At 34.3% G+C, this 19798-nt stretch overlaps 1 protein-coding gene across 3 annotated transcripts in view; it reads left to right on the top strand.

Annotated features, from left to right (window-relative positions):
* LOC131046085 (nodulin homeobox) overlaps window positions 1-19798 on the top strand; it is a 141138-nt gene that overhangs the window by 65907 nt on the left and 55433 nt on the right. For all 3 annotated transcript variants that reach the window (XM_057979746.2, XM_057979745.2, XM_057979744.2), the window contains 7 exons: window positions 3441-3665; window positions 3752-3883; window positions 4013-4108; window positions 4251-4409; window positions 4543-4861; window positions 5002-5127; window positions 5261-5330. In XM_057979746.2, coding sequence (XP_057835729.2) covers window positions 3441-3665; window positions 3752-3883; window positions 4013-4108; window positions 4251-4409; window positions 4543-4861; window positions 5002-5127; window positions 5261-5330 — 1127 coding nt within the window. The remainder of the gene's footprint in view (window positions 1-3440; window positions 3666-3751; window positions 3884-4012; window positions 4109-4250; window positions 4410-4542; window positions 4862-5001; window positions 5128-5260; window positions 5331-19798) is intronic.

The following is a 19798-nucleotide window of genomic DNA, read 5'->3' on the forward strand; positions in this document are numbered from 1 at the left end:
TATAACAGGTATATTGATCCTTAGAATAAAAACACAGAGGGAAGAAAGAGAGGAGATGAGGAAAGATTTAATCCACAAGGGGTATCGGCTAAGCCTGCTTCAACCGATCCATGCCAACCTACAACGATTCCTCTGTCAAGTTATCAGATTACAAAATTATCGATCCTTGTCCAATGCCTGACAGTAAAACAATTAAATCGACCTACCACAGAGATTGTTTCAGATGGGAAAGAAGAATAGTAGGGGCGTTATAACGTAGCTAAACAAATTCAAACAAAACTATATATATACAGATCGACCCATATTAAAATCACAGAGGGGAAGAGTGTGGGTCGATTTATTCCACAAGGAAATCGGCTCAGAAGAAAAGCCAGCCAAATTAAATTTGGTATCAAAGTCATTGCAGGTTAAAGAAAATATATCAGGAGGATCTATAAAATTGATTTGCCAGTTAAATCTGATTCAAACCAGATCAGATGCCAACCACATTGATGAATTTAAGAAAAAGAGATAAGGGGGGGGTGCGATATTCTTACTACCAAATTGGTCCACCAACAAAAAAATACAGCATCAATCCACCAAAGAATTTCCCAGAATGCTAGGAATTGATTTAGGCAAGTCATAAGTAAGCAAAGTAAATGCAAAGTGGCAGAATAAACAATTTTGAAGGAGGCGATAATAACAAATAAACCAAAGTTTACCATACAGCCCATGTGGAAGAGAGTTAGTTTTAGTCAAAAACCAGAATGCTTAGCCAAATGATTCGCCCAGGAAGAAAATAGGAGAGGGGGCGATAATAATAAACCCCACAATTTTCCTGCAACACGGGTAGAAGGCGAGGTATTAGAGAGGAGGAGGTCGCGCCTGGCTCCAGCTAACCTAGACGCCTTGCAAGCAACAACGGACTCGACACAAAATAATCCGATGGATATATGGAAGTCGTCCCCTCCAATATTCTTCCTGCATAAAATTAATGTGATTTTTGGATGTAAAAATATTGTAGTTGGATGCATATATTTATAATTATCTTTGTCTGGGGTTTGATCCAAGAAAAGTGGATCTTGATTGGAGAAATTCAGGAGTGATTGGTAGTTGGAGTGATGAGAACTAATTTAGATTAGCCAGTTAAGAAGATTGATCAAGAGTTGGACTAGATTTATTAGCTAGTCAGGAAGAGAAAGTTGAAAGTTGTCAGGAAGTTACTAAGAGTCAACTTTCCATCAAAATTTGAAACTCAAAAGTTAAATTTAAAACATGCTGGAATTCAAATAAGTCATTAAATTAATATTTTAAACATTTATTTAATATTAAATTTTAATATTTTATGCTTAAATTATATCATAATGTTATTTATTATCGACTTCCCAAATCGACTTTATTATTTAATTAATTACTTTAATTTATTTGTTTAATTATTACACGTGTGTGTGTGTGTGTGAATGCACATGCCATATTCCCTAGGTTACTGCCGACGAGCTAGAAGACGACTCCTCGGTTATTTGTCCACCTTTGACGGTCGACCCTGCATCCACCTCGCACTCAATAAAATTGTCAAATCATCATGATATTAGAAATTCACAACATAATTAAAATAATGTTGTTAATAGCATCATGACATTAAAATATTGTTTTTCAATTAAATAACATCAAAATATCATTAAATAGCATCACAATTTAATGTCAAACACATCAAACATTATTATAATATATCTCAAATTTAAATCAATCATCCATAATATCAGTATCCATCTTATCAACTTAGACTAAAAATTATTCATCTAAATCGAGTTGTGACAAAACTTGAATGGATGGATCTCCAATCTGCACTCCTGATATTCAGGTCCTAAATCATCCATTCCGATGAGGATATCAACCAACTCAACCTTATCTTCCTTGTCATTAATTTTTGTATTGCCCTTCTGCTGCAATGATTAGGGCCTTCTTGGAGACCCCTTAATCCAAGTGGTTGTAGCTTGAAAATCTTCACTATTCAATCTTCCACCAATATCCTTGTTTAGTGAATCACATCTCCCTTCGTCATTGTCTCTGCATCTACATTTAACATTGTGATCACTTGCAAGCAAATCAAGGCCAAATTCTTTAATTTACAAAAAAAAGTTATTGAATATGCAGATATCCTTGTGTATTATGGATAAATGACTGTTATGCTTTTACTATATAGTTCTATTTTGAGATTATTGTGTGGACAGCCATTGGTTATTCATTGAATATCTGTTTTTTTCACTTTTGTAATTTAGAAATCACACTAGAGGAATTTCCACTAGTAAACCAATCTTGTAAATACCTATGTTGTTTAGAGTTACAATTGAGTCCCTTTCATTGCATAGTGGAGGATTTAACATAGTCAAGCTTCAATCTTCTAAGTTACTGACAGTAATGTAATTGAGCTTCTGCCATTCCATCTATTAAGCCATCCACTGTGTCATGGAAAACAGTACTAGAAATTCCTTGATGACTAGAGGTACTCACGTTTATAAGCAATATTCTATGGGAATATAGCTAGAGCATGTAATGGAAATATTCAAAATTCTAAAATGATTTTGCATTATAATGTTACTTCATTTACATAGGGTGTTTTGGCTCAAAGTCCACGCAAGCTTCCAACATCAGTGTAGAAACCAGATTCTTAGGCAATGTTCTAAGATAATGAATATTCAGAAGAAGTTGAAGTTTTATAGCTATCAACTTGAGGTAATGGAATGATTTACAAGGCTAAGAGATTTGGATTCCAATTGGAGAACACATTATGGAGATGTAGTCCAAGACAATCATGCATACTTGTTGAGAGCCAACTAGGAGATTCCATTAGTATTTCTGTATTCTTAGAAAACCATCTATGGAATAATCTTTCCTTGATATTTCTGGATTTGTTTTCATTTTTCTGGATACCAGTTGCAGCAATGCTCATTTGTCACCATTTGTTCTGTGCCTTTGTACCCAAATACTGCATTATTTGTTGTATATTTTTTTTCGTATATTGAGTTTGTATATTTCAGTTTGTTCTGAATGATGAGAGGTTCATTATTCCTCCTTTCATTTGATGTATTTAAAAATTTAGAACAAGGATCCCTGTAGTGGTTTTAGCTAGTATTTGTTGCTTAGAAGTGAAAATGAGCTCATTACTAACATTAAAAAAGACAAAAGGATTCTAGTAATATTTTCATTCTAGTAATGTTTAGCTATTATTTTTTACTTGAAAAACAAAGGTTTGTTACTGCTATTAGAAAAAAATGCAGCATGAATATGGTATCTTGCAAGTTGTAGTACATATTTAACTTATGGCTTCTGGGCTTGCAACCATTTGAATATTTTAAAGCCAAAAGTTAGCATTTTTACATTCTGTTTAATCTGTAAAATAAGATACTATGCTGAAGCCTGAAACACAACCAAAGAGACTGACAGATGGTTTGTTGTAACAGGTGGACATATTTATGGATGCTGCATTTGATGCAGTAAGAAAAGACATTATTTATTTCCAAATTAAATTACGTACATTGAATGCCAAAATAATGACCAAGAAAACCACCCTTCTTGCTGCTGAAAGAATAGCACACATAGCTTCCCAGCATTGTGAAGCTTCTTTGCAAGTTCTTCAGTCACTTTGCCTACACACGTTATTTAGAGAGCGGCTTCTCAAAAATAAGGTCAGAAGTACTCGCCATGTTTCTTCAGGTAATGAAATTTTACTTTATCCTTTGCAGGCAATGACATATTGTGTCTAAATGCCCAGGAACTGTGTAGGAATGGAGGCATACTTTTGTTGGCATTATCTGTTCTGAAATTTCAAATGCCATCAAGTTTCACAGACTCATCATATGTGGTTGCTTCTGTGTCTCGTCTAAAGTCCAAAGTTCTATCAATTGTAAGTATCTGTTTGATGGCTTTTGAAGTTGTCTCTTTTGGGATATTTATTCAGGCCCCTGTGCGCTCTGTCCTCTTTAAAATCAGATGAATTGAATTTTTTTTTAATTTGATGTTTTCCTCCTGCCAGTTAATGCAGCTTTGTGAGACGGAAAGTTTCTCATATTTGGATGAAGTTGCAAGCTCACCTAGGAGTATGCGTTTGGCAGTATTAGTAGCATCAGAGGTGTGGCTCTCAAAGAAAGATGTTAAAAATTTATGGCAAAGAATGTTCTAAATTTCTAATTTACATCAGCATTGTTTGTTTTCAGGCTTCCATTTCTAGCTTCAGCTGTATCATATGTTTAATTTTTTTTTGTTGTTGTTAGGTCCTTGATTTGCTCAAAGGAATATTGCATAAAGAATCCACACAAGTTGAGGGTTCTTCAGACAATATTCCGAAAGGTCATCTGCTTCTCAATTCAATGCGACTGGCTGATATTTTCTCAGATGACTCTAATTTTCGTTCATTTATAATGAATAAGATTGTAAGTACCTTAATATTTTATAATGAATTTGTGATAAGTAGTTTTGAGATTCCTTTTGTGCTCATGAGGAAAAAGTGGAAGATTTTAATGGACTTGGCCTCCTTTTAACTTGCTTGCCGTGGTTTCTGTTCAGACACAAGATCTAGCTGATATATCAGCTTTACATCCATCAGATTTTTTAGCAAGTTGGTGTGCCGATGATACACAAGTGTTTGAGGAAGATGCAACTCTTGTTTATGATCCTTTCCGTGCTGCTGGTACTGCTATGCTATCACTTAAAGGTGGTGGATCTGTTTCATCAGGCCCAGCAGCTGGACTCCCAAATAAGGCCACCAGTATTCGCAATCTAGTAGGGAATTGCATGCCACCTACTTCTCATTCTCAGCAAAAGACAGCATTTCTGGTCAAAATATTTGCAAATTTACACTGCTATGTCCCAGATATTTGTAAAGGTTATATATGGTTTCTAGCTCCCCGTTCTTCCATACAATGATCTTTCTTGTTCTATGTTAAGTCCTCAATTGTTTCTTTCCACCATTGATGTGCTGGCTCTATAAAGTGGGTTCAACAGATCTTGTTTTTTTGTATGCAGAGCAAGAGAAAAATCAATTTTTCAAAAAGTTTATTCAATGCTTGTCCTTAGGACCTCTTAATCCTACAAGCAAACTATACTTTTGGTCAGAAGCACAAACTGCTGTTAGAATATGTGAAAACCTTTGTAAGTCTCTATCCTTGTTCAAAGTAGGAAAATGTGACAACATAGTCTCTTTCTAGGTTTCGTTATTAACATCTGCTTGAATTAAGGTATTTTCTGGGATGCATATTTTTATAATTCATAGTTTAATGTGCAGGTAGCTTATGGGATCATGCAATGCCTCTAATTCCCAGTTTGTTGAACGAGGAAGATGTTATACTTCTCAGGTGTTCAGAAAATCTTGATTGATCCAATTTGATGTTAAAATTCAATAACTTGGTATCCTATCATCATCAAATATACAATCTTAGTATGAAACTTATATTAAGATTTCTATCATGTGATTATTTTCGTGTCATTGGTTTTACTATAGCTGCCATTCAAGAGAGGATGGAAAGTACTTGTAGAGCACAGGCAAGGCAGTGCTAGATGCTAAGCAGGATGTTGCAAGAGAAAAAGATCGTCTGTCATAATGACATGCCCTCTTGTTTTTGAAGTGTTTTGATGTTGAGTTTAAAATAGTTCAGATAACGACCAGCACTCAGTGAAAATGGAGAGATGTTTATAAAACAAGAAATATGTTGTACCTATAGATGATGTAATGGCTATAAATCTTTGATACCTGGACAACACAGACCAACCTTCAACCCAACAATAGACCGTAAAGAGAAAACTGTGTTGATTGAATTCTACAGCAGAAATAGGGAATACCTTAGGGCCTCTTAATCCTACAAGCAATTTTTTCATTTGGTCAGAAGCACAAACTGCTGTTATAATATGCGAAACCTTTGTAACTCTTCATCCTTGTCAGCATGAAGTAGGAAAATGTGATAGCATACTCTTTCTAGGTTTCATCATAAGCATGTCTGTTTGAATTAAAGGTATTTTCTGGGATGTATATTGAAGCCATCGGCTATTTTATTTATAGATCATAGTTTAACGTGCAGGTAGCTAATGGGATCATGCAATGCCTCTAATTCCCAGTTTGTTGGACGAGGAAGATGTCATACTTCTCAGGTGTTTAGAACAGTTCCATTAATAATCAATGACTTGGTATCCTATCATAAAAAAATATGCAATCTTAGTATGAACCTACATTAAGATTTTATCACATGATTATTTCCATTTCGTTAGTTTTTTCTATAAGGGCCACTTGAGAGAGCATGGAAAGTAGAAGTTGTAGAGCACAGAAAAGGCAGTGCTAGATGGCATCTGCTTGAGGAAAAGATCATGCATCATAATGACATGATCTCTTCTCTTGAAGATTTCTGATGTTTGAAACTAAAACAGTGAAGATAATAGGCAGCAATCAGTGAAAATGGAGAGAAGATGTTTATTAGGGTAGTGAATTTCTTTTCTATACATTAGGAAAATAAGTAGGTTGTACTTATAGACGGTTTAATGGCTGCACGTCTTTGACATCTAGAGAACATAAGATCAACATCCAACCCAGCAATGGACTGCAAATAAAAAATTGTAATCTGAATCCATGGAAGAAATAAGAAATACAATGTTAGAATGGTTAATATAATGGTCATGACTCATAAGATCAACATCTATCCGAACAATAGACTGTAAAGAAAACCTGTGTAAACTGGAATCCATGGCAGAAATAGGAAATATAATGTTAGAGTGGTTAATATAAATTATAATGGTCATGTTAAAGCCATTCTTATTTTATAAAAATACATTGATAGAGGAAACAAATGTACAGTATCAAAATGTAACATTATGCTTTATAAGTTAGGTGTAAAGGAAGATGTGTTTAATAATTAATTAAAGGTTAGGTGACATTTGGTTGGTCATCTCTCACTTTAGTATTCATCCATTTCATTTCTGATTTAAATGAAACCTAGCACAGGAAACGGCAACTCTATTTTATTTTTTTTCTCCATTTCCCATTCTCCTATGGCATCAGATCTATAGGTCAAAGGATTTAGGGAAGATAAGGAGAGGTGTAAGGGAGGAAATGGATGTTTAAATTCTCAAGTTGTAGACTCACAATTAGTATTTAAAGCTCTAGCTGATAAAGGAGAAACTAGTACAACTTCAAGATATTTTTTATGGGTTTGGAAGTAGAATTCTGCCGTTTTTAGACTGGTATTGCCAACATGGTTTCTTTGAATACTGTAACTCCAACCTGCCTACAGAGATTTGATTCTTGAAGCAAGTTTTGATCCACCAAAACCTTTAGTTCATCCAAATCAGATAAGCAGGCAAATTCAATTATGGCTTAAAATGCCCAAGCAGATTTGGACAAGGCCTAAACAGTGTCCAAAATGTCAGAAATTGTAATTGAAGCCCTTAAATGTTAGAAATCTTCTTCAATCTTCAATTTCCTTCTTGACTTATTTTGCCGTTCTTGCCTCTCTTATGCAATATGTTTATAGCTCCTTCCTCAAGCACTTAGACTGAAACTGAGGGGTTCCTCCTTCAATTTTAGTGAAAAGTTGAATGATCCAAAGAAGTATTATGTTTATGATTGGGAGTTTTATGCTATAGTTCAGGCAGTAAAGAAACGGAGACATTATCTTTTGTCTAAGGAGTTTGTTTTATTTATTGATCATCAAGCGTTATAGTATTTGAATGTTCAAGGGAAGTTAAATTAAAGACATTTGAAATGGGTTAAATTTTTGTGAAGTTATACTTTTGTTTTGAAGCATAGGAGTGGAAAATCTAATAGAGTTGTAGATGCCTTAAGTAGGAGGCAAAATTTGTTCACAAAAATGCAGGTTCAAGTGTTTGGATTGTTGAAATAGTAGCTAGCTCGGATACCTATCTATTGTATTTTAATGTTGTTAATGATTATTAAAATACACATGTATTATCTATTATGTAAATTGAACTTAGGGCTGGGCCCAAATACATGTAACTTGTAATTATGTCTTGTTTGGGCAAGACCTATATATAATGTAACTTGTGGATAGGACAGGCCCTATAAATGTAACTTGCAATTTGGTCTGACCCTAATTGGGCGATGTAACTTGTGGTCCTATACTGAATGTAACTTGTAGATAGGGTAGACCCAAATGTAACAATTAACTATGTTTTGGGTTGGGCTCAATTGTAATGTGGTGGCTATTGGGCTGGACCCAACCTAACGTGGGAAAATGTATAATATCTTGCAAACCGACTTGAGTATGTTTAGCGCCAAAAAGGATGGTATATAATCCACTTGAAGATGAAGTCATTTATACAATCATCCTTAGGAAATGCAATCTGCTCTCCTACAATTTAGCGAACTCTTCACTTGTGCGAATTCAGTCAAGGATATTGTTGGGCGAAGTTGTCAAGATCTTCTGCAATTTTGCTCCAGCCTATTGTTGTCATTTGCTGCTGATCCTCTCTTTTGGTCATCTACTGTTGATTAGGGCTGCATCCTTCATTACCTTGTCAACTTGCTGTTTGGACAGCAATCTGAGATAAGTTTGCTATATTGTAATTGCCTACAATTGAGATAATACATATCATATTGAAGGCTGGGTTTTTCACCTCCAAGAGGGAGGTTTTCCCAGGGTATTGGCGTCTTGTGTCTTTTTGTTTTATTACTATTATTGTTTATTCACAGTCTGATTATAATTAATTGGTTAGATTAACATCTGATTGCTTGAAATTAACAGGATCCAATGAACTCAAGAGTTTGTATTCAATGGATTTTGACTTTTAGAAGCTTGGAATGCTTGTATGGAGCCGACTACATTCAATAGAACAAAGTGGTTGAATTACATAATCCAAGATGGTATGTTGTTTAGAGGAAGCCAGTTGTGCATTCCAAGAAGTTCCATGAGGGAGAATTTGATTAAGGAGAAGCATAGTGGAGGACTAGCAGGCATTTTGGTCATGATAAGATCATTTCACTTGTTGGAGAATATTATTATCTGCCACAATTGCAGCAAAATGTGAAGAAATTTTTGTAGAGTTGTAGAGAATGTTAGATGGCAAAAGGAACTAGGCAAAATACAAGGCTATATCAGCCTTTATCTGTACCAGAGAGCAAGGAAGCAATAATCGTTTGGGGAATTAATCGGCAAATCAAAAGTATAAGATATTTTCAAAAAACTGGGAAAAAATCGGGAAAAAATCGGATTTACAAAAAAACATAAAAAATTGTAGAAAAACAATCAAAAACTACTTTTTTTTATATATTAAGGCATTTCCATAGCATAGAGATATTGTAGGCAAATAAAGTAGACACTTGAACACATGAATTGCAGGAAATAGATTTCCGTTGTTTATATTCATATCACCGATTACGTTGCACAAAATATACTACACCATAAATAATATCTAGATGGTGATAGATGTCAAAATGTCAATTGCAATATAGTTTGTGACTTTGAACAAAGTCAACTTGTAAACTAAGTACAAAATTCCAAAATATCAAATGTAGGCAATCGCATGCTAGAGGGCAGGAGGCTCTGATGATGAAGCTCTTGGGTGAGAACCTGTCCTAATTCGATCCATCCATTGAGGAGCAAAGTTGGCTTGCCTCATGATATCAAAATCTTCAGTCTCAAGTGGACGATTAGCAACAACATCATCATCATCATAAACATCATCATCATCATCATCAGCATCTTCAGCAACAATCAACTCACACTCTGGATATATCTCATTGAGGTCAATTGGCAAGCCATCCTCAATAGTTCCTGATTTTGCCCATGTAGAAATTAGTGTTTCCCTTACAAGTGAAAAACACAATGAATAGTGAATAGTGAATAGAATTTCAAAAACTGCAACTATATATTAATATTCTCACCTAGAGCTTTCCTTATCTTCAAGCGAAGGTTGTGATGAACAAATACCAAGTCATTCAGCCGTTGTTGTGATAAGCGGTTGCGTTTTTTGGTATTTCGTCTCCAAAAGAAGCCCACCATGTAGCTGAAAAACACATCATATGGAGATGATATTGTAAGACTAATAATATCTTATAATCTTAACGAGCTTAATGAGCATGTTGGCAAAATAAAGAGATTGTTAAAAGTTTATAGTCTACCTGGTTGAATAGTCTTTCTATTTTGTATAGCAGCCCTAGAAGAGAGAAAACCCTTAGCATGCTTGTACACTTCCAACTCTATCATAGCCGCATCAAATTTTTCCAAGTCAGGAAACATTTTTTCCAAGCACTTGAAAAATCCTCGTTTGATCTCAGCATTGATTTCCAAGAAGTCGGTCTTATAGAATAATAAAGGATTGAGAAAGTATCCTGCAGCATGGAGAGGAGTGTGCATTTGTCCATCCCATCTCCTATCAATTATGTCCCACAATGGCATATACCTATCCCTGTTATTTTCCAGCTTACTCCTTATCACCTCCTTGGCCCTATCCATGGCCTCATACACATCCCATGGGGGGTTTTTCCCCATCGACTAGTCTCAAGACTTTTACTAAAGGCTCTGAAAATTTTACAATCTGCTCAGTTGATTCCCAAAAGGTTGTAGAATACATATACTCTGCAACTGCTTTGCCATTTGCTTGAGTTGTGAAGCCAGACTCCATCCACTCAGCTGAAACAAACATTCGCCTCAAATTACCTTTCTGTTCACATAATGTTTGTAATGCAAGGAAATATGTTGCAAATCTTGTCACCCCTGGTCGAACTAGCTCCTTGCCTCCTGTGAAAGAGCGCATTATAGCCAAAACCCTCGTGTGATTATAAACAAATTTGGTAACCTTGTGAGCCTTCTGAAAGGCCGCCTTAACCCATTCTATTTTTCCAATGTCCTCTAGGGTTAGATCAAGGCAATGTGCTGGACATGGTGTAAAAAACACAAAAGGGTATTTATCTATCAGAAGTCTCCCTGTAGCAACACAAGCAACAACATTGTCTGTGATAAATTGAACCACATTTTGTGGCCCTACATCCATAACTACCATGTCATACATCTCAAACAATGCATTTGTGAATTTCATCATATTAGATGCATCCACAGATTTTAGAAAAACAGTGCCAATCTCACAAGAGACAAGGAAGTTAATGAGAGTTCGGTTCCTTCTATCTGTCCAACCATCTGACATGATACTGCAACTAGTTCTAGCCCACTGTAACCGATGTTGTTTAACAACATCTTGAACATCCTCTACTGCATCTTTCAACATACCAACCCTCAATGACTCATAAGATGGGGCTTGAAACCCAGGTCCTATAGCTGCAATAGCATCTACCATGGGTTGCCAATATGGATTTCTCGAAGCATGGAATGCCATGTGAGAGGAGTACCAAAAATTACCAATTGCCTTCTTTGCTTGTTTAGTGACAGTTTTCCTCCATCCTGTACTCTCCAAAGTGGTTTGTGATCCTGGTGTAGTATGAGGTTGGAAGAAAGTATTAATGTTTCCTCCACCTGTGTTTGGTCCACGTGCTATAGAATTAAGAGTTGACCCACATTCCCTGAAACTCCCATCTTCGCCATCCTCCTCACCCAAATGGGTCGTCCTGGGATCTGCAGAACTAGAACCTAGTTCAACCCCAATTCTTGCCTTTTTTGACCTTACTCTCAGCAATCCCGACAAGAGATTGCTTTGCCTGATACGAGACATTTGCAGGGCATGCTTTGCATATCATGGTGTTATTTCCTCATTCTTTGGACAAATGCCATTTGAAACGATAAATTCCACCACTGATCTCTTCTAGACACCAATTGCACTTGATCTTCGTGCTACCAGGAACTGCTATGCAATGTGTCCACGCAAAGTCTTTTTAACGCGACATTCTGATCAAGAATCAGATCTGTAAAAACATTACACTCAGTCTTAAACTTTTGAGGGATCTAGGGTTGGGCTTGTGTATAATAATTGCATTTTAATTACATTGACATAGGAAATTGGAAACCTAAATGTAATTGAATTTCAAATTTACACCAATGGTATACTTCAATCATTGCTCAATACATGGGAAATAAAGCCATTGAAGAAGAATTTCAGACCCACTAGAAACAGCAATACATTCTTCTTAACCTTATATACAGTTAAATTATACGTTTTGGGAAGACAAATTTCTGTCCAACAGTAAAATATATACAGTATATATTTTATATTTAGTATATCTTTCTGAGTACTTGTATATTTTAGACACATTTTAACAGTATAGTTAGATAGATTTTTCGATTTTAACAGTATATATTTTAAGAATATAGTAAGACAAATTCAGTTGGATGACAGGAACTATGAAAGAAGAGTAACAAATCTGAAATGTTCCTTGCATTGCATTTTCCATCTTGAAAATGCGAACACATTATAAAATGCAATACAGTGCAGCTTATGACATTGTATTTGAAAGATTCAAAAGTTGGTCTCTAGAACATGGACTAGATTTCATACTACTTCAGTTATTACAATTTTATCCGAAGATTGAAGTAAATTGTTGTCTCAAGTAATGTTCAAATTAGTTATACTAGTAAATTTAAGTTAATTAGTTAAATAAGTAATTTTATTTGAACATGTGCTTAGGCTAGGGGTTGATTAGTTAACCTGTTATATTAAACTTAACTGTTACATATATATACTAACATACTGTTAAATTTAACAATTAAATTTAACTGTATATATTTAACAGTATATTAAATTTAACTATATATATTTAACAGTATATCTCTCTTGATATGTCTGTTTAGGATAATCTTTTGTTGCTAACACTAACGTTTGTTTCTTGTGCTCTTGTGTGTGTTGTCATTGAACATATTCTCTAATCCTTTTTGCAGAGCATCTGTATATATTTAATAGGTATATTAAATTTAACTGTATATATAATCTTTTGTTGCTAACACTAACGTTTGTTTCTTGTGCTCTTGTGTGTGTTGTCATCGAACAGATTCATATACAGTTAAATTTAATATACCAGTTAAATATATACAGATGCTCTGCAAAAAGGATTAGAGAATCTGTTCGATGACAACACACACAAGAGCACAAGAAACAAACGTTAGTGTTAGCAACAAAAGATTATCCTAAACAGGCATATCAAGAGAGATATTAAGCATGAAATAGAAAGCATACAAACATAGAATAGATAAATTATACTCCTCCAAATGCTAATCAAGATGCTCATAGTTGCTCTTCCCTTGTTCCTCTCCTCTCCAAGTTCCACATGAGTGTAGCTCTCAGCTTTTAGCACTAGCCATGGATGCCATATGGAGATTCAAGGTGGTTGGATGTGATAAACAAATGCTATGCAAGTGTAGATAGTGATGCTATGAAAAAGCTCTATGCTAATACCAGTATAACAACAATACTCTAATGCTTCCTTCTTTGTTTGAGGAGAAGGGTTCTATTTATAGAAAAAATGGGGAAATGAAGGGTTAAGATTGAACAATCTTAACAAGGGTTAGGATTGAAAGATATTCAATCCATGTGAGACTTTCAACCCAATCCTATGTTGACAAGTGTCACCATGAGGAGGCTTGAGAGGAGAGATAAAGAGCATTGAATGCTTGAGGGGACATGATGGTTACCCTAGGGGGTTGGGTTAGGGTTAGGTTAATGGATATTCCTTTTATCCAAGGGATAAATGAATGTGCAAGGGTTAAATGGTTACCTTAGTCAAAGAAATAAATGCTTTGAAGAGACCCATGAGTCAAAAGGTTGGTTAAGTTAGAGGAAAGTCTCTAACCAAAGGTAAAAGGTGAGTTAACCATAAATGGTTATGTAAGAGCCTTTAATGGTTTGGAAGACTTTAGAGGTTAACCATTTGAAGACTTAAAGCCTTAAATGCCTTTCAAAGACTTTGAGGGCTTTGAGAAGTGACTCCAAGTTGCTCAGGAATGTGACAATATTTAGGGGATGGATTAGGCTAATTAAGAAGGGGTTAGAAGAATCTAGAAGAGATTTAGGCTTGCAAGTGGATTTTGTAGGAGAATGCAAGTGGGGTGAATTTTGGGATTTTCAATTAAAATAAAATCATTTATTTCAATTAAATGGTGTAATTTGCATTTCAAATAAATATTAATTTATTTAAATGAGAAAAAGGAAGATAAAACATTAAATGTTTGAAGATTTTAAGGGAAACCTTTAAAGGCTTAAGAAGACTTTAGAAGGAAGCCATTAAGTTTGAAGACTTTAAGGGAAACCATTAAAGTCTTAAGAGGGAAGCCATTAAGTTTGAAGACTTTAAGGGAAACCATTAAAGGTTTCAAGTGGGTGAGGATAAATAAGATTTTAAATAAATAATTTATTTAAAATAGTTGTGCAACTTGCATTTGTAGGAAAATGCAAGTGGGTGAAGGATAAAGGTGATTTAAATAAATGTAAATTTATTTAAATGTGAGAGATGAGATTTTGGGGGTTTTAAATAAATATTAATTTATTTAAATGTGAGAGAAGATTTAATTAAACAAATATGATTTATTTATTTAATTAATGGTTTGAATTTGGTTAAGTGAATTAAATCAAATAAATTGAATAATTTATTTAATTAATAGGAGAAAAGGGTTAAGATGAATTAATTAAATATTAATTTAATTAATTATTTATTGATGGTTAAATAATCAAATAAATACTAAATATTCATTTAATTAAGTGGACAGATTTATGTGACTACATATACTAATAAATTTAACAGTATGTTAGACTTAGTATATATGTAACAGTTAAGTTTAATATAATAGTATATTAAATTTATTAGTATATATTTAACTGTTAAATTTAATATACTGTTAAATATAATTTAATATATTGTATATTATACAGTATATTAAATAAATTCTATAAGACAAACTAATAAATTAAATTAAACTATATTTATTATATAGTTAAAACTTAAATATACTGTTAAATATATTTAACTGTTAAATTTATTATACAATATATAGTATATTTAATATTTAACTATTAAATATACTGTATATTGTATAATAAATTTAACAGTTAAATTATTATACAGTATATTTAAATTTTAATATATTGTTAAATATATTTAACTGTTAAATTTAATATAATAGTATATTAAATTTAACTGTTAAATTTAACAGTATATTTAACAGTTAAATTTAATATATTGTTAAAACAAACTAAGAATTTAAATAAAATAAAACATAATATTAAATAAATTCTATTAAAACAAAATTTGTAAAACAAAAATATAATTTGTAAATACCTGGAAGGCTGGGTGAATGCAGTGTTGGCTTGCGGCTTGGTGATCCCTCTGCGCTAAACCGTAAGAAACAGTCCGACTTGGTGATCTTCTTCAATCACCGTAAGAAACAATCAATCTCAGAAAATCGAAAGCCCGATTAATAACGAATAGGGACTTCAAATTTTCGACTTGCAGACTTTGGACGAAAAACAATAGGGAGGCGGCATCCATTTGTAGATTTTTCTGCAAAACTTTGGCGCCTTTTTCGTGTTTTTAGGGTTTTCGTGCGAATATTTGCGATTTTATTTTTTTTCTGATTAATCGACAGATATTAATCGGGATTAATCGTGTTTAAACGAGAAAAAATCGTTGACCCACGGTCAACACGTATTTCGCTATTTTTTCGGGGAAAAAATCGGGACCCTCTACGATTCCCGATTAATTGCGATCAATCGTGATTTTTTACCGATCATTGCTTCTATGCCAGAGAGTCCATGGGAGGATGTTAGTATGGATCTTGTTTTTGCTTTACCAAGGACTCAGAGAGGACATGATTCCATTTTCGTGGTAGTAGACAGATTCTCAAAGGCGACACATTTTTTCCCTTGTAAAAAGACTAATGATGTTCATTTTGCAGAATTATTTTTCAGAGAGGTGGTGAGACTTCATGGTCCACTAAAGAGCGTAGTTTCAGATTGAGATATAATGTTTGTTGGTTATTTTTGGAGGACATTGTGGAAAAAATTGAAGATCGATTTAAAGTTAAGTTCAACACACCATCCACAAACCGATGGGCAAACAAAAGTGGTGAATAGAAGTTTGGGTAACCTATTGAGATGCTTAGTAGGAGTCAAGCCCAAGGGATGGGATTTGATTTTACCACAGATAGAGTGTCTTAGTCAATAGCAGTATTGGTAAATCACCAATCCAAATGTATATGGAAGTAGTCCAAGAACTACTTCAGAGTTAATGAAGATGGATAAAAGAGAAAAGAAGAGTTCTGAAGTTGAAGTCTTTGCAAAGCACTCGAAGAATTTGCATGAAGAGGTGAGAAAGCATATCAATAATATGAATATTCAGTACAAGGCTAAGGTAGATCAAAAGAGGAGATAAAAGGAATTTTAGACTGGAGATGAAGTCATGATCCATCTAATAAAAGAGAGGTTTTCCACAGGAACATATAATAAGTTGCAGATGAAGAAGTTTGGGCCATGCAGAATCTTGAAGAAGCATGATTTAGGAAATGCTTATGAGGTGGAGTTCCCAAGTGGGCTTAACATTTCACTTGTGTTTAATATTTCAGATTTGATAGAGTATCTTGGAGGCATTGAAGATGAATAAGTAGAAGCACAGTGGAATATTCCAACTACTACTTCAAAAAAGGAGGAAGATAGAAGACGTCTTGGATAGCCGTGTGGGTAGAAGCACAAGAAATAGGCAATATGAAGAGTATTTGGTCAAGTGGAAAGGAACGCTTGTTGAAGATTCACCAGGGTTGTCTAAGGCTGAGGTTGACCATTTTGGTTTTCCTTAAAAACCTGAGATGTGACAAGTTTACTTCTCAAATTACCTTGGGTGTTTGGTGCAGGAGCATTTAGTGGTGTAAGGGCAATCTCACATCACCCAAAAATATTGTATTTTTCTTTAGTTGTTTTGGAGCTTATGACACTTATGAGATGTAGGACATTTAGAAGCTTGAAACGACCATAAATGTTCACCTGCTATTTTTAGTAAGTTAATCTATTTGGGTTAATATGGACATGTAAATTGACCCCAAGGAGTGAAATTGAAAAATAAAATGATTGGTGAGAATCATCCCAATGTCTTGCACTTTTTTGAAGATATTAACGTTTTCATCTCGAAAAATTTCCATTGAAGTTACAAACTCAAAATTCGGACAAATAGATCTTCAAATGTATTTGGTGTTGTAAATCTCTTCATGAGCTTTCTAACAATATGTTATGATAGCAAATCAGATGCTCGAGTCAAAAGTTATGGCTCTTGGAAGTTATGACACCGAAAGTCAAGTTTCAATGAAAAATCCACTTGGGTGAGGAAATGAACTGCTGAACTGTTTGGTGTTAAAAGAAGAAAAGTTACACTCTGTAGAACATTTTAAGGTGGTTATTGGTGCTAATAAAGAGGTGAACTAAGGTTTAAAAGGAGACAGATCCATCAGTATAGATTGTGGCTCCAAATTGTAGGGTTTTCTTACAGATTTGATTTTCTTTGTAATCATTTGAGTCCATGTGGTTGTAGCTTGTAGTTTTCTCAATGTTGTAGTTCTCGTTTCATTGGGATAATAGAAAGAAGGTGTTTCTTTTTGGTATTTTTTGTTTATTTCTCTATTGTTGTTGTGTGTTTGGGTTTTTAAGGGGAGTACCCCTTATCACTAATCTTTTCATTTCCATAAAAATTCAACCCATTACATGTGGAGGATATTATGCCAATATTAGCTATACAAGCAATTGAATAAAGAATAATGTAAGAAGAAACAATTGTTGTTATTTTATTTAGCATACCATTGACTTTGCGTAGGAGACAACCATTTACCAACTTAGTGCAAATCATTATGCCACATGCATTTGCTAATTTTTTTGGATAGCAAATCTGAAGCCAAATTGAATGATAATAATTTGCTTACTTGAATTCCGAGTTGTTTCATTGCCACTATCAAACATGAGGTGACAAACCATTGTTCGTTTGTAAAATTGAATTCTATCATCATTTACAATGTTCTCCCCATGCTCATTTATGATCAATTTGGACCTTCCTCTTGGCTTGGTGTACATGTTGCTTAACTTATCAGCAACAATTATACTAAACTTATTAAAATGAATCTTTTCTTGCCTTAGAATCCTGCTTGGATCCCATACTCTAATGCATAACCAATCTTGAAGAGAGAAACCTACCATTTATGCATTTTTTTTGAGCAAAATATTACTCAGGTCCCGAATCCTTATGCATCGATACTTTTGAATTTGAACCAAAGGATCTTTTTCCCCTTCAATATGAATTATGCCTTTCACTTTCCACCTTCTTAGAGTGTCTTCCATGATGGAATGAATGCAATAAATTGCACTCTTATTTGATGGTGAAATCATAGGGGTAGCTGAGAAATTTGTACTTGTACCTTCTTTAGCTGTGGAATTTACTTCAATACAACCATCTTTGTGATTTAGAATTGTAGTGCTAGAATCAGAAACTTTTTCTTCAATTACATGCCTATCAATGTGTTAAATCTGAAATTTTATTTTATAGGGTAGAGGCTCAAATTTTAGAAGATTATTTTTAATTAGTGAAATTTTACATTCAATCTGTAATGTTTGTTTCTTCTTGACTTCATTAGTACATACATTTTATTTTTTAGAAGTTGCTAGCATACCTTTCTCCACCAAGGATCCTTCACCTTCAACTTGTATGGCAGAATCTTTTGGTTCTTTCTTATTGATTTGTTCCTTCTCACTTTTTGGTAGCTTTTGTTTTGTCTTTTCTTCTTGTTGCCTTGGTTTTTGGCACCCCATTTCAAAAACCATCATTTTGTTCATCAAATGGCTAAGTCAAGGTCTAGAGGTCTTTAACACTTAAAGTCATTTTATTCCATGTTGGACTTTTGTCTTGGTTTCAAAACCATTGTCGGGTTTTGATAGGGCTCTCACAACCCGCCTTTACCCTGATGAAGTTATGTCTTCAAAATGTTCTTTTCAAGTTAAAATCATTTGTCTCTATTTTTTGGTCTTGTATGTTGGTTTTGAAATCAATGTCGAGCCTCGACATGGTTTTCACAACCTATCTTGGACCCGACAAGTTCTTTGTCCTCCCAAATGCCAAAACTTTCAAAATAGTTTTTTTTCTTTTAAGCGTCAATCTTAGGTAAGGTTTCAATAACCATTTCGGGAGTAGTCGGGGTTTTCACAACTCAGTGGTTTTATAAGAGGGGTCTCTTTCAAAAAGAAAAAGTTTCAAGAAGATAACTTTTCTTTAGAAGTGGCACAATCACTTGGTTTTGAAACCAATGTCAGGAGTCGACAAGGTTTCCACAACCTTGTTGGGACCCAACATAAAACCAAAAACTCAAAGATGGCAAAGAAAGTCAAAAGAAAGAAAGAAATGAAAGTGCTTAAGGGCGTAAGTTTAAAGAGCTGTGACAATTCCGTCAGAAGCTGACAATTTTTACACAACTTTGTCGATGGCCAACACATGAGTCGACAAGATTTCCACAATGTTGTTGGCGGCCGCCACATAAGTTGAAACTTTCAAAAAGATCTAAGGCTACCCAAATCCAAAGAAAGGAAAGGGATTATGGAATTAAAGCAACCTAATTTGAGCCCAATACTCTTTGTCTAAATAAGTGAATTTGAAAAGTGGCACCAACCAAGGCTGACTCCTCTACATTTATTGTTGTGAGAGCTGAGGTAGTTGCACTGAATGTAGAAGATATAACCAAAGCAAATGCCCAATTTAACTCATTTTAAACAATTGCAAACTTAAATTTGGGGTTTGGAGAGCATGGAAAACACAATTGAAGCAAAATTCCACCAACGATTAAAAGAAGAATTATCTCTTAGTGCAACATCTCAGGCATCAAATCAGTAAGTTCTCACACTTGGTTATATAGCAATAGCT

The sequence above is a fragment of the Cryptomeria japonica genome, chromosome 1 (genome assembly GCF_030272615.1).
Source record: "Cryptomeria japonica chromosome 1, Sugi_1.0, whole genome shotgun sequence".
NCBI classification, from domain to species: domain Eukaryota; kingdom Viridiplantae; phylum Streptophyta; class Pinopsida; order Cupressales; family Cupressaceae; genus Cryptomeria; species Cryptomeria japonica.